Source organism: Haliaeetus leucocephalus, unplaced genomic scaffold, assembly GCF_000737465.1.
Source record: "Haliaeetus leucocephalus isolate CR32 unplaced genomic scaffold, Haliaeetus_leucocephalus-4.0 Scaffold140, whole genome shotgun sequence".
NCBI classification, from domain to species: domain Eukaryota; kingdom Metazoa; phylum Chordata; class Aves; order Accipitriformes; family Accipitridae; genus Haliaeetus; species Haliaeetus leucocephalus.
The window spans coordinates 2,388,514-2,404,580 of record NW_010972576.1 but is presented as its reverse complement, the minus strand read 5'-3'; the positions used below and the strand labels follow the sequence as shown (position 1 = coordinate 2,404,580).

The window sequence follows — 16,067 nt, the reverse complement described above, 5'->3', positions numbered from 1 at the left end:
GGGAACCGGAATTCAAAATTCTGAAACTCAAAACTTGAAAATAAATAATGCCCTGGCACCCCGAAGTCATACTCTACATTATGTATTTTTATTTTTGCTGCTAGCATCACACTTCCAACAATTCAGTATAGGTTTGCCATTCGCTCTATTTCTTTTCTGTTTATAATACAGACACATGCATTAGATGCCTCTGTAACCAATGCTGTGAATTTTGAAAACCTAGCAATCTGATAACACTTTTAGTCACACAGGTGATGGTGACGGAAAGCTTTGCCTGTTATTTAACAATCTACTTATCCATAATGGCATTGGTTTTAATTCAGGCAGAGGTGCCAGAAAATATAAGATTTTCTCTTAGGAGCTGTTTACACTACCCTTTCCCAGAGGAATGAGCTAGCTATGCCCTTTCTGCTACATATATTAATTTTTTCTCAAAGTATTGTACTGAGTTTTCCACATAACAAATTTGGGATGAGTTGAAAATGAGGTTCCACAAATAACTACCAAAAATTTAGTTTATTATGCAAAGTAGCATTAAAACCCAAAAGCTTTCATATGCATATAAACAATGGGCTAGATAAGTATAAAAGTGAATGTTTCCTTTGACTATTAAACTTTCGAGGAAATAAAATACATACACTGGTAAAAATGGAACCATGTTCTGTATTCATTATGTTGCTTATAAAATTACTTTCATGCTCAATGCAGTGCAATTGTAGTTTGTATTTTAGAGCTCCACCGTAAAAAAGTTCTCACTACCCTCTCAATACTCAATCAATTCAATGTTCCAAAATGCTTTTATTTTGCTATAATTTTTACCTTATGTGACATTTAAAAAGTAGACAAACCCAGATTAACTGACAAGCTACTGAGATTCTGTTCTATTTTTGTTCAAAGCAACATCCTAAGATTTCCAGAAGGGAGTACTACAATAAGGAAAAAAAAAAAAAAAAGATTAAAAAAGTAAACATGCCTGCTTTATTCTCTTAAAGGAGGATAAAACCAAAATTATTCATAAAAATGTCATCTATGACAGGTATAGTTTATATCAATCATATGAAATCACATTTACATCACCAGAGACTATCTTTAGAATATAACTTGTAACCTAATCAGCAGGCTTTAAATTAAAGTAGTAGTAGCATTGTGTTTAAAATGTGTGGGTGGAGGAACAAAAGCCCACAATCCTATCCAGGTGGTTGTTCCTATGTCATTTTCTTCCCTAATAATCCCTAATTTGCTGCAAGAACCAGTGTTCTGGGAGAAATATAAAAACAAGTCGAAAAGAGTTAATAATAAAGCCTTTCTACTCTTACTTTCAATTTTCCAATGCTAGCAACTCCTCCCTGTAAAGGCACTTTTTTTTAAAGCAGAAGCATTTTTTTAAACGGCATCTATCAAAATTTGTACCTGTGAAAACAGTTTATTCACATAGTTGTGATAATGATATTGCTAGTAACTGCTTTTTTTATTAGTATGTGCCTTAGTCGTCTTGCATGTACAGAAATGAGTTTCTGTGCCAAAGTAAGCAAATCAGAGTATCAGAGTAAGCATCTCATGTAAATATCTGTTGCACCTATATTTGAATAATATAATTACACAGCTATGGACTATATGTGTATTTACATATCTACCAATTTTTAGGAAACCATGTTCAGACACCAAGGAACACAATGGTAAAATGCCTCCCTTCAACATACAATTTGCAGAGTAAGTGACTTTTATAGGAAGGAAGAAAACTGTGCCTTTTGGATTAATTGTCTTAAAAATAATTTGGTTTATATTCTGTCTTCCTTCATTTACATCTTTCATGACACCAATGGTTATCATAACAATGTACTGCTGGTAGGTTTCAAAGTAGTTGTTGCAAGCAATGCTCATTGCATAGCATGTGATTTTATAAATCCTGTAAAGTTAGCTGATCTAAAATTAGTACATCACAATTCCTGAAAACAGTAGTTTGCATAGGTGTGGCTATTCCTGCATAATCACTGCAGATCAGGTCTTCAGAGGATACAACAATAAGGTAACTAAAACACTTGGAAACGGGACAGTTGGGATATAAATATTTTGTTGTTAAGGCTAAACAAGTCTTAACTGAGCATAAACAAATTCTAGTTTGTCAGGTTTTTAGAATTTGGCAATATTCACAACATTTTTTACAGACAGCAAAAGGCAAATGGAGGTGACCAAGCTATGTCATATCACCAGATTAGTAGAAATTCAGCATGATCAAACAATTTATTTATCCTCAGCTGCCTTCTCAGAAATGTCTGAGCAGTCATTTTCATAACAACTAAAAAAAACGTTAAGACTTTTGAAATGACAGTTATAATTAGTGTTACTGAAAGTAGCTAAGTAAAGATATTAACATTTGGATTATAAAATTTTCCTGCATGGAAGAGTTCCTCCGAAACTTTTAAAGCATAATAAACCTATACGTAACTGTACTCAGTGTCTTGTGACAGGAAGTGTCAGACAGACTTGCAGTGCTACTAATTCTGCCTCTAGTATCTTCTGTTGAGTACTTAGCACTGTTGAATAAGCTTCTAGATAAACAGGAATACCTTAAGTTAATGCAGTCAGACTCACTAGTAAAATAACTATCATTTTACTGGATATATTTCTAATGAATATATAGTATTCATTAAAGTAACCGATTTAAAAGAAAAAAATCAACACAAAAAGCAAAAATGAATGGGTGAACTGTAAACTCAGGAACGAATTTGTCTGAGCAGAGGAAAGAAAGGGAAGGGGAAAGAAGTATCAAGGTAGACAAATAATAGGCAGACAAATAAACCCCACTACCATTCAACAGAGGATAAAGAAAGCTGCTTTTTGGTAGTGGTAGAGATTTCTTTGGCACATTGAACTCCCAATTTAGCAAGTGAATGTGGCCACTGTTGCTCCACATTTCTGAAGAGACACAGTTATCCAGGCACAAGGCAGCATGGGCAGGCTGGAACTGATCTGAACCTGCTGAGCACTCCAGCAGGTGAGATCAAGTGAGATCAAGTCCTGTAATGACTCTCATGTCACGAGGGCCAAGTTTGACTCTTGGTATATCTCAAGAACATACAGGAAGAAAGACTGGAAAAGGTCTTCCTCTCACACCCCCAACCACCCCCAGAAACCACACCAGGACTACTGCTTTGCCTTATTTAGGCATCCAGTTCTTTTTTCCCTTCATATTCCCTTCATATGCAACAAATCTATCATGAGAGAACTATCCAAGTTTTAACAGCAATGTGAAAAATATGCCAATTCACAGAATGAATCAGAGATTTCATTTTACTTCTAAATAAACTTCAGATTACACACTCTGCCTTCAGTGACTCTTGGGTATCATTATTTAAACTTTATTTTTTTTAAACAGTTACTACACATGCTCATTTTAATTTGTTTAAAGTTTCATAGTTTTTAATACCAATTTAATGTTTAAGTGAGGGCTACATGTATTTTTATACTTCTTCTAATACTTACGGGTCTTTCGAGCAGAATCTTCTACAAAAAGAGAAGAAATGTCTTCATCCACCCCTGCTTCATTCTTTGCAATACAAGTATATGCTCCTGTATCTTCATAGCGCACATTGCTAATGTGAACCTCACTACCATTTGCTGAAAGTACAGGAAAAATTCAACATGCAGATATGCTACAGTGCTTTCAGATTATACATTCAGAAGGCTTTCTCTGCTCACACTAATTAAACCATTTTCATTCCTGAGTTCATAACTTGGAAGCATGCCAAGCTAATCCAAATGTATTCAACTGGCTAGTGAATTACATGCACTATTATTCACCTCACAGATATCTGGAATACCTCAGCTGATTTTGCACTTCAAAGCCAAATATCAGTCTGAAGTTTTATATATGTTTAAATGACCGTGGCTGTCTTTAAAATCAGGTAAATGTTATGTTTTTATTATGTCATATTTGGTTACTTGACACTGTCATTGGCTTTACACAAAATAACTCAGGTTTCCATGGGCTAAAATTTCAACTTAAATATTAATTTTAATAAAATTATTCATTTCTAGTAACCAGAGGCACCTGGTTTTGTTTTCATGTGAATGCAGTGTAACAACAGAAAAACAGGTGCATTGGAATTTTACACTTACATCAGTGTCGGAGTCTATGGAAACCACTTCAGGAATTGTATGTCAGCTTGAGTAAGAATGTCAACAAACAGTTCAGGTTTCACAGGCAAAGGTCTTTTAAATATTGTGATGTGACTAATGATGTGACCAATGATTCATTGCATTTTAAGTATAGTATGCTTGTTCAACTGTAGGATCTATTTTACAAAAACAGCTTTCTAGGTATTCTAAAACATGGACTAGAAGGGGCACTGGGTTATGGTGTAAAACTCCTAGATCATCTTTTGCTTGAAGCTAATGCATAGATAGCTTAGCCTGGGAAAAACTCAGGGAAAATGCAGTGAGATTTTAAAAATTTTATTTCAAATAGTACATTCAAGAAAATGGAATTAAATATATTTTGCTTAGAGAAGAATAATTTTCATTAATTTATCATAAATATATGATACAGAGGTGAAGGAAAAAAATTCCACTCAAATCCCTACAGTAGAAATTAACAGAATGCTGCTATGGAAGAGGAGTCCATCACTTTCTACTCATAGTGTAAAGTGTTTCTGCAAGGCTATTGTTCACATACATCCAGGAGAGAGGGCCATGGAAGAACAGAGGACTATGACACCTATCAGGAAGGTAAGACTCTCTTCAGAGAAGCATTCGCCATCTGCCTGTCCCACTGTTTCTTACACTGCAGCCTGATTGCTGTCCTATCTTAATACACATCTGTTTTTGCAGATGAATGAGAGAAGGTTTTGAAGGGAGCACTGGCAGCACAAGATTGTTTTTCCTATGGCTGATCAAAAATCACAAGAAGGGCTGCAGAAGGTAGAATGTTTTGGCTTTGAATGTGCTGAGCCCTGAAGATTCATAGAAGATTCATAGACTGGCCTTTATTGTTGATTAAAAGTAAGACTTTCCTTTAGTTGGTTTGTTTTTGGTTTTTTTTTGTGCAGTGACTTTGCACTCCCCTGGAGGTCTGCTGAGACTCCTCAGAAAACAGCACATCCATTTCAGGTATTTCTCCTCCTATCCTTTCCGCCACCAGGTCCCCAAGTCTCACTGAGATTCTTATCAGTCAGAAACCTGTTTTCAACTGAGCTGCAGTAAAGATTAAGTTTGGTCCATGTTCTGATCTAAATTTAAATCTGGATAATAACTAGATCAGTATCAATGCCGTAGAATAAATCTTTATGGACAAAAACATTGCTTCCTAATTTAAATATTACTGTTGAATGCTCATTGAATGGCATTAATATAGTTGTAGTGACAAATTCTAATAGGGGGTGGGACTGGGACTTGGTCTGCTTGCTCTACTCAGAAACTGCACCCTTTTGAATAGAGAAGAGCATATTAGAATATACTGGTAATCCTACCAGTAAGTACAACCATTACTCTTAACAAAGAGAAAGCAGAGAATATATGTGTCTTGGGGAGTAACTGGACGAGAACTTCTGAAATGTTTCAGCTTAGACTTCAGCCCTTGGTTGAAACTACGTAAGAAGGACAGCTAGTATGGAAAGGATGCACTGATAAAGCATTTGGAACCTGTAGAAAACAATAAATATGCCCCTTTACCTTGAAGAGTTAGCTGTTTGGATAACTTCGGAGTGATATCAATTCCATTCTTCAGCCAACCAAGTTGTGGGTTAGGAATACCTTCAGCATGGCACCGAAGGCTGGCTGTCACACCTGGCTCCCTTGCCTGGCTCTCTGGATAGACTCGGATGACTGGTGGAACTGAAGGCAGGAAACAATTACAATTTAGTGGAGAAGAGTATTATCTTCATTTTAAGAAAAATAATTATAAGCAATTCTAAAGACTCCTGCACCTATATATAAACAACGCACAGATGTGGTATTAGTCACATATTCAGTGACATTCAATGCTGAACTCTGTCACAATAAATTTATGAAGCAGAATGTTCTGTGAGGAAAACCTCTTTTCACTGTCTGTGGTAACAATGGAAAAAGCCTGAATTCTAATTCAATAGTTTGCGGTTGAGCAACAAGATTTTTATTTTTCCTTAAATATCTTTATAAAATATGAATAATGTACAACCAGTAAGTTATGATGTGATGTACAGAGATTTTAATTGTTCTGTTCCACAAACCTTTTATTTAATACTTCATCTCCACCTTTCCCTTCTCTCAAAAACACCTATCAGCAACCCATTTTACCTGTATAAAACATGTAATCACAGAATCACGTAATGGTTGAAGTTGAAAGGAACCTCCAGAGGTCATCTTGTTCAGTCCCCCTGCTCAAGGTGGGCCATCTAGAGCCAGTTGCCCAGGACCATATCTAGATTTCAGAATATCTCCAAGGAGGGAGACTCTACCACCTCTCTGGGCAACCTGTGCCAGTGCTCAGTCACCCTCACAGTAAAAAAAGTGTTTTCTGATGTTCAGACAGGACCTCCTGTGCCCAGGATACCATTTGCCACCTTTACCACACAGGCACATTGCTGGCTCATGGTCAACTTGGTGTCCATCAGGACCCCTAGGTCCTTTTGTGCAAAGCTGCTTTTCACCTTGCTGGCCCCCAGCATATATTGGTGCATGGGGTTGTTCCTCCCCAGGTGTAGGACTTTGCACCTCCCCTTGTCGAACTTCATGAGGTTCCTGCCAATCCATTTCTCCAGCCTGCCAAGTTCCCTCTGAATGGCAGCATGACCCCCTTGTATATCAGCCACTCCTCCCAGTTTGCTGTCATCTGGAAACTTGCTGAAGGTACAAGTCTGCCCCATCATCCAGAGCATTAATGATGATATTAAACGGGACACTTACAAGACTAGTCTTCTGAGTTTCATTATTAGCAAAACATAAGAATTGTTGACATCACTTTTCCAGGGTTAGGAAACTTGCTGCAGTATATGCTTACCAACTAAAAATCTGCTATTTAACACACATCAGCATTGGCAGAGAGAGGGCATATGACAACACAGTGGACATATTCCTATTGGTAATCAATGATGAAGCAGGATTTAAAAATATTGCTGTGTAGGTTTTTTAGATGAATAATTATTGATCATATCTGTAATTATGTATAGAAAGAACTTGCTTGACGTTGTTTCTAACAATAAAAAAAATTAACTGTAATGAAGGCTAAAAAAGCATATTTCCTGGTCTCCAAAGTTTTGTTTAAAGCAGCTTTAAAAATGTGGAATACTTAGCTGGTGTCATAAAACACAGCTGGGTAGAGGATGAAGTATCAGTTGATAATGAAAGAAGATAACAAGATCAAAAATTAACTGTGTCTATTTTGGCACGAGATTAAATATTTTCAAATGCTATCCAGCTGTTTACAAGAAATGTCCCAGCATGCTGTCGTATTAGAGCACAAAAATGCCTCAGATTTCTATACTGCAAGAAATATGCAAATGTACTGTATCTCAGATAGGATACAAAAATCAGTAGGTTTCAGGGATATTTTAAACATAGTTATAGATGAGGGTCTTTTCGAATAATATACACAGAAAATTGCACATAACCCCAATATGCAAACTGCAAAAAAGTAATAAAAGAACACGGAAGGAGATAACAAATAGGAAAATTATGGCTGCTAGTTGCTTTGACTACCAGCTGAGAGCATAAGCGTATAAAAATCAGGGATTTAAGGTTTCTACTGAGTTTCTGGAAGAGACTTAGCTTTTATGGACACGGACCTCTACTTTTCATCTCAAGCCTGACATTCCTATTCCTGTTCCCTCTCCACTTCTTCCCTGTTCTGTCTCCTCTCCCATAGGATCTGTGTGTTCCATACTGAGACCTTGCCTTCCCCACTGTGTTCCTCAGACCGAGCCCCACTCAACTGCATGCTCAGATGGCCTGAGCCTCTTTCGGCACCTCAGCTCCCAATCCTACTCTGCCTCATTTCTTAGGGTCCAATTTTCATGTCTGCCCTGGTCAGCATTTCTTGACAGAAGGTCCTCTAGGCAGCCTACCCCATGTTGCAGATTTCCCACTGCATCAAAGCCAGATAGTTTACTTTTCCACCTTGCCTCAAGATGGGCAAGGAGCTCCGTCTCCTTAGAGACAGGATTGCCATCATTTAATACTCTCAAGCATCTCAGCAACACAAACAACTTGTAGGACCAATAGCAAGGCATTGCAACTCATTGCATTCTTGACTACCTATGATAGGATATTTCTTGTCTTTTTTGTGCCAGTGAAATATTCTCATTGCATATAAAAACTTATGGGTATTTAACTACCACATCTTAACAGACTTCTACTGAGTGTGTGTGAAGAGAAATTTTTTTAACAGTCCAACTTTGGAGAATTTTCACTGAATAGAAAAAGGAATGTATTAGTTTAGCTTGGGCAAAAGGCAGATGATATTTTTGGGGCAACTCTATTCTTAGCAAAAAGTTTCATAAAATATAACTGAAAACGAGTACTTCCTAAACAAACAAACAAAATCAAATCCTGCATCACAAGATGCTATTGTTGCTAAGTTTACTCAAGGGTTAGGAGATGTGAAGGTGAGGACCTGATCAAGTGAAAGTAGGTCTGAGTTTTATTCTACTATGCCATATTTCTGTAGTAGATCCTGTTCCCTTTAGCACTGTTTTCCCAGACACAGAGATAGTTGCATGACACTAGAGTTTATTTCTTGCCCTAGCTTTCCTCCGTTTTCTGTCATTTCCCACTTTCCTCAGCAAATCTGTGTCTTATAGGTTATCTATACAACTAGAAAAGTTTTTCAACCCTTGTTTTGCATTATAATTTATTTTATATTACCCCAGAGCCTACCAGTAATATGCCACCAAGAACTGTGCAACTGTGCAATTATTTTATAATTATTAAAATATAAGTGCAGTGTGGGCTCAGACTAAGAAGTTAATTTGATATGACAAGCTTGATGTAAACTATTTGGGTTCATTTCAATCACTTTTTTGTGTAACTGACCATAAATATTACCAGAAAGCAAATTTTAAGTACACAAATAACGTGATTGTTCACACTGATTTTCAAAGAGGTATGTTCTAATATTTTAACGTAAAGAAGCCTACTTTATAAGGGAGAGGTCATTAGATAGGTTAAAAAGGGAGGGGAGAGAAGACATTGCATGATTATATTCAGCAGAATTATATATAATACATAACTGAATTAATCCTACATCCCTTATCATTCAGTTCAAAAGGCCATGTGAGACTGTTGGTTCCAAATATGAATATGCAGTTATTCAACACCTCTTATAATTGCTATAAAAACTCCTGAAGATTATTTCAGTCAGGTCTAGTAGCGGGGCAAGAGAGAAAATAGTCTGTTCAAGCTATCTGGAATCCAGGGAGAATGTATGTGTTTAAGAAAGAAACATGTAATATATATAGTGAACTAGGTTCTTCTATTGCTGTATATGATAACTCTCCTTTTTGATTAAACTGAGATATTTTGTTTGGGAAAACAAAGGTGGTAAACAATTCTTTAGACATTATAAATAACCAATTTATATGTGGCTGAGGGTCTGGACTCTCCTTTCTTCACCGTAAGGTACCAAAACTTTTGGCCTTTTGTCTTGGAACTAAGGTGGGGAAAATTCTTGTCACCTCTCTGCAAAGAACTTGCCTTATAAATCAATGTGAAAGCTCAGGGAGTAGGATACCATTGTTAATATATAAACAGAAAGAAAAATGTCACATTGGTGCTACATATATATTAAGTTGATTTGTAACATACACCATAAACTCATATCATTTTTAGAGCAGGTTTGAATTTGAAGGCAATCTTCCTTTTTGTTTATAATATGGCTAATAACGTTTTGTTTGTCTAGAAACAGCTTTCCAAAAGTGAAATTCCTCAAATTTACACTTTGAAATATCTAGGCTATGAAATGTATATGGCTTGTAAAATAGAAAAACTGACTTATTAAAAAAAATAATTAAACTCATCTAGGTATCATGTCTATAACTGCCAATGTGATCAATAATATTGACATCTCTGGTTATGGACAGCATAGATCCGTAACTTGATGAACATCGGGTTAATGACAAAACACAAACTTTCTAGGTATTTCAGCTTTTTCAACAGCAATTTTCAAGACTTTTTTTGTGTCAGATGTAGCTATCACATTCAAGTAATCCTAAGAACAGTGATAACAAGAAAGATTAAACATTTTTAAAAATGCTCCTTTAACACTTTAATTAACATAAGCAATAACAGAAACATAAGGAAAGAAAAAGTCTTGTTTTATTATTCAAATTCTGTTTTTTCCCTTAACTGATGTATACACTTCTGTTGTCTTAAATAGCTGAATATTAACATATAAAGTGGTTAATTGAACGTATTAATACCATCAAAGGACATTTTACAGACAGGTGGCCCCCTATGAAATACAACGACCCATATTACAAGAATATCTGAGTTTGTTACAGATTTTTTGCTCTGACCACTGTTTACTACTTTGTTTAGAAGAACTCTACCAGCATTCCCCTATAAACTTTTGAATGGCTGCTGTGGAAAAAAACAGAGCATAAGGGAAATTATACAAATCCTTCTGAAATACAAATTAAGTAAAGACAGATTTTAACAAACAAATTATGGAGTTCATATTATAAATATTTTATGGGAGATTGAATTACATAGCTCCTCTTTGTCTTCAGTGATACTAAGACCATCACATACACCTATCATTATCTGAGAACAGACCTTCCAATTCATGGAGTTTATGACATATGATGTCAACAACAGTAAAGGAAAAATTCCTGATAGAATGAATTTCAATATCACAGATATATGGAGAAATAAAATAAAAATCAAACTGACAGGCTCAGATTCATATAGTCTGAGAATCATCTAGTCATGAAATTATACACTTTGAAAGTTTAAGTATTATGTAAATGTTAATAATTAGCATTATTTAATGAAACAGTTACTCCTTCCCCATTACAACTTTGTATTGTTTTTTTTTACAGTTTATATGAAAAAGGGTTAAATAACAACTTATTATAAGATTGCTTAAAACATTTACTTTACCATATTATTTGTATAAGATTAGACGGAATCTTCTCACCATAAAGCATGTCTTTTACAGTGCTCATTAGCTGTATTGTTAAGACTCCAAAGGAAGCTCATTATTCTTTACTACTGTACCAGTCAATTCAAAACTAAAAAAACCCAAACCCTAAAGATTTTAATCTTAAAAGAAAAATAAATCAAAATTATATATATATAATATTTGCAAACTAGTTGATGTAAATAGATATAAATATTTTTCTAAAAATATATAGATTCACACAAATGGAAATCAAGAAAGAACTTAAAATCTAGTTACATTGTTTTCACTGAACCTTCACATTAGATCTTTGTGATCAACGAAGCCTCATTATCTCATTAACCTTTCGTCTGACTCTCTTGTTAATACAAATAACTTTATATTAATCAGCCATTACCACAGCTACAAGTACTGACCACCATGCCTGTGCTTAGGAAGATTACTGCTTAGAAGTACAGATCTAAACTGTAGAAGAGCTGTTCATTTGACTTTTAATCTCAATGGGTTTAACTCCATTTATCCACAATACGCACAGCAAATTATCCTATTGCTCAAAGGGACTCCTTTCTCCTTTTCCTTGTGCCCCCAAAAAATCAACATCCAAAATCATGTTGGAAGGTACCGCTCCAGTGCCAACTTGTGAAACAGCAGCTATCTGAGCAGAACAAACATGGATTAGTCAATTTGTTTGGAGAACTTTAAATTTATATGAATGATACAGAGGAGCAACAGCAGTGATTGCCTTTTGCACCATAGAGGTTTACAGTGGTTTCCAGATGAAAAATACAATTTCCTGACAGCCACTTCATCACCAGAAAAATCTACAGTTGCCCTCCTTCACCTCTCCCAAATTATGATTCTTGATTTTCTAATCTTGCAGAAAACCTTCTTCAATTTAAGCAGAGTTTTGCCTCATTGTGTGCTGAACTTGAGCCAAACATGAAGAATCTTAGTATTTTAACTGCTGCAACGCATCTCTTCAGGATTATTAACACACTGGGATACGTAGGGAACATGTTGACAAGTATAAAATTTGATAAACCAGAACATATAAAACAGATCATGAGAAAGTTGGTCAAGGACCTTCTAATGTGCTCAACTCACCAATAATTCTGCTATGTCTCCAGGAATTAAAATACAAGTAAACTGCGTTTCAGTCTTCTCACTAGCTTAGCCAGTGTTTGCTACCTGACTTTTCAAATGACAGAAAACAATCCCTGAAGAAAAATTTGAAGGAGGAAAAGATGTTGATGCCATGTATTAGCTCAGGGAGGACACTCCATTTTACAAAGCGTTGGGGGTTGGGAGGGGAAGAAATTGGAAAAAAAAAATTGAGAGAGATAGATAAATAGATATTCTAAGCCAGTTTCCTGGAGAAACACAATGGCAGAGACAACATGTTAAGAAAACTGCAAACAAGCACTAAATGTCAAAGTAATTTAAAGTGTGAAGGATATTAACAACAGAAAGTAAAAAAAAAAAGGCTATTAAAAGAAGATTGAGTCATATTAAAAGAAAATAATCTTGGAAGCTGCATTTGGTGTGAATATCAATGAAAGATATGAATACAGAAAATATTTCAGCATTTTGGGGTAAGAGATGTCAAGAAAAGTCAATTATAATAAGGGTTTATGCAACTGATTAACAATTAACAAAACAAAGAATGATGGCAACAGCAGTGGCCAAGAAACTAGGTCTAGATTACGCTTCAGGAGAAAGTTAGAGCCTGTTAATGCAAAGTAAATTTGCAGGAGAAGATTGAGTTCAAACATGATTCTGGATAAGAATAAGTATCAACGTGGAATAACAAATACTGGTACCTTACTGCAGAAAGGTAGACTTAAGAGTCAAAGAAAAATATGAACTTTGAAATAACAGGAAACCACAAGGTCACAACCCCACACCAAAAAAAAAAAAAAGACATTTTTTAATCTTATATTAAATGCAACATTCTTAACACAAGAGACCCATGCACTTATTTTTCCCAATGTGTTCTCCAGAATTACTAAATTAATAATAAAACTACTTTACCTGTATATATCTCTATATATTTATAAAACCACTTATTATTCTGCAGATAACATACTAAAAATCCTCCCAAGTGAACAGTTCACAGTGCAGAGCAAGTCCTCTGGACTATCTTTACTGTTTTTAATTACTATTATTCATACGGAAGACATAAATGAAAATTATTGTATTTTATTGTTTTGCAAGGTTATTGTCCTGGTTTCAGCTGGGATAGAGTTAACTGTCTTCCTAGTAGCTGGTACAGTGCTATGTTTTGAGCTCAGTATGAGAAGAATGTTGATAACACACTGATGTTTTCAGTTGTTGCTCAGTAGTGTTTAGACTAAAGTCAAGGATTTTTCAGCTTCTCAAGCCCAGCCAGCGAGAAAGCTGGAGAGGCACAAGAAGCTGGCACAGGACATAGCCAGGGCACCTGACCCAGACTGGCCAATGGGGTATTCCATACCATGTGTTGTCACATCTAGTATAGAAACTGGGGGGAGTGGGGGTGGGGGGAATTGCCACTCAGGGACTAACTGGGCGTCGATCGGCAGGTGGTGAGCAATTGCACTGTGCATCATTTGTACATTCCAATCCTTTTATTATTACTGTTGTCATTTTATTAGTGTTATCATTATCATCAGAAGTTTCTTCTTTTCTGTTCTATCAAACCGTTCTTATCTCAACCCATGAGTTTTACTTCTTTTCCTGATTTTCTCCCCCATCCCACTGTGTGGGGGGGAAAGTGCGTGAGTGGCTGCATGGTGCTTAGTTGCTGGCTGGGGTTAAACCATGACAGTTGTTTATGGGAGAACAATAAGAAAAAGAAAATTTTATCTCTTCTTCTGTTAAGCTGTAACACAATATTAAAAAAGTAAACCAGCAACAACAGATCTGCTTAAAAAAATCCAAATCCAAGTCTCTTATGACTTGGTAATTAGAACATTTTTCCTTACCGTTCACTTGGAGAATATGAGTTTGATAGAGCTTATCATAGCCGTCAGCATAGCAGGTGTAATTTCCCATATGAGTTGTGGTAACCTTAGTAATGTACAAGGACCCATCATCTCCAAAATCCTACCGGGAAAGATTAAAAACAAGGTTATCATAATTATGCCTCCATCTCTACAGTAATTATGCTCATCATCTTGGCAACAAAGCTGTGATGCAAATATCAAACATCACAAATATTAAACCAGAATAGCTGACAGTAATCTGAAACCCAAATATTGTATTTGTAAATGGTGGTGGTGTTTGATCTTGCCACATATATTGTGTCTGTAAAAGAAAATACAACTTTTATTTTAACAACTAGTTAAACTCTGCAGAAGTAATATGTTTGTTTATTTAGCTATAATAGTTATTTGCAGAAGAAAAGCTATTTAGGATTGGATCTGATCAGATAGAAAAACTAAATCGCTGCACAATTTAGCAAGGTAGATGACATCCTGAGTAAGAATGGTCATACTTTGAAATGAGCAGATACACAGGAAAAAAATTTTCTCATTTTTCTTCAATTTAAGTCACAATTTTTAGCTTCGCTCTTTTAAATATCTTTAATTGGCATACAGGTTTCAGTGGATTAGAGTGCAAAATTTGACCCTCATTTTGATTCCCAGTTCAAGTCTCAGTTCAATTTTAATTAATACAATATCATTTAAAATCTACAACCAGTTGCAAATGATGCCAAATAATGTAAATACATATACAACATTTAATATTGTTTTATTTTTCCTTGTTATTTTTTATGTCTGCAAGGATCACCCTAAAATAGCAGTCCTAGTCTAATCTAGTTCTTCCAGTCTACGTTCCATGGAGTCTAAAGTGCTTGTACAAATCCTGCCAGGAGTTGTTTTTTCTACATTATATTCCATGATTTACTTTTTTCAGGGACACTTTTTGACAGTTAGTTTCTTTTCAGTCTCACCTAGCAATCTTTTTATTGTTAAATATGCAGTGTCTTTACATAAAACAGCAATTAGATTATTTGAGCAAAGAATATAAAATAGAAATGTAAAGCTATGAAAAATGTCTTTCAGCCTAATAGATAGTTTCTGCTGTAAAACATTTAATTCAGAAATTAAAGTGTATAAACTATGATGAAAAACATGCAAAACAGTCAGTTTCATACTAGGAATAAGTATGCCAGATTTTCTATAGTATGTAGGTCAGCCCCTGCTCCTGAAGGGAACCCGTGTTCTATGATCATATGCCTAATGTTAATATAGTCTGTCATAAACTCAGCTACCTTTCAAAGCTTCTCAATATTCTTATGTATACAATACAACTTATTCATGGTCAGCTTATAGCATTTTAAACTCCTTAACATAAATAGCCTCTAAAATAGCCTTTAAAATCTTTAAATAACTTAAAATAGCCTCTCCTTGTGATTAACCACAGGATATGGTACTATAAAATACACACATTATAATTATATGCAACACAAATATTCACACATACACACAGGTTCACACATAGAGCCCAAAGTATCCAACAGATGTCTGATCCATTAGAATAGGAATAATCACCAAGCTACAATACCTACATGTCTCATTAGTTTCAGTGATTCATTACAGAAGCACTACTTTTGTAAACAGGTTTCAGGGATCTGGGATTCCTGAAGGCAAGCGTTACGGGTAAAGACCATGGCAAAGGAGGCTTTCAGTACATCAGCCTCTTCTACTTTTGTCACCAGGTCCCATGCCCCACTCAGCAGCAGGCCCGTATTTTCCCTAGTCTTCCTTTTGCTGCTGATATAGCCCTGAAGCCCTGTAGAAGCCCTTCATGTCCCTCACCGGACCCAATTCCAGGGTGGCTTTGTCTTTCCTAATCCTGCACATTCAAATAGTATCTCCATGTTCCTCCTGGGTCACCTGTCCTTGCTTCCACCTTTCTTCCTTTTTATTTGAGTTCTGTCAGGAGCTCCTTGTTCATTAACACAGGCTTCAAGCTGCCTTCAGTTTCCTGT

The 16,067-nt window shown here is 35.7% G+C and overlaps 1 protein-coding gene across 3 annotated transcripts in view; it reads right to left on the bottom strand.

The window, feature by feature from the left end:
* The window catches only part of FSTL5 (follistatin-like 5), a 306,883-nt gene that overhangs the window by 63,681 nt on the left and 227,135 nt on the right, over positions 1-16,067 (bottom strand). For all 3 annotated transcript variants that reach the window (XM_010586080.1, XM_010586081.1, XM_010586082.1), the window contains exons 7-9: positions 14,056-14,176; positions 5,671-5,832; positions 3,484-3,618 (exon numbers count right to left, since the gene is read on the bottom strand). In XM_010586080.1, coding sequence (XP_010584382.1) covers positions 3,484-3,618; positions 5,671-5,832; positions 14,056-14,176 — 418 coding nt within the window. The remainder of the gene's footprint in view (positions 1-3,483; positions 3,619-5,670; positions 5,833-14,055; positions 14,177-16,067) is intronic.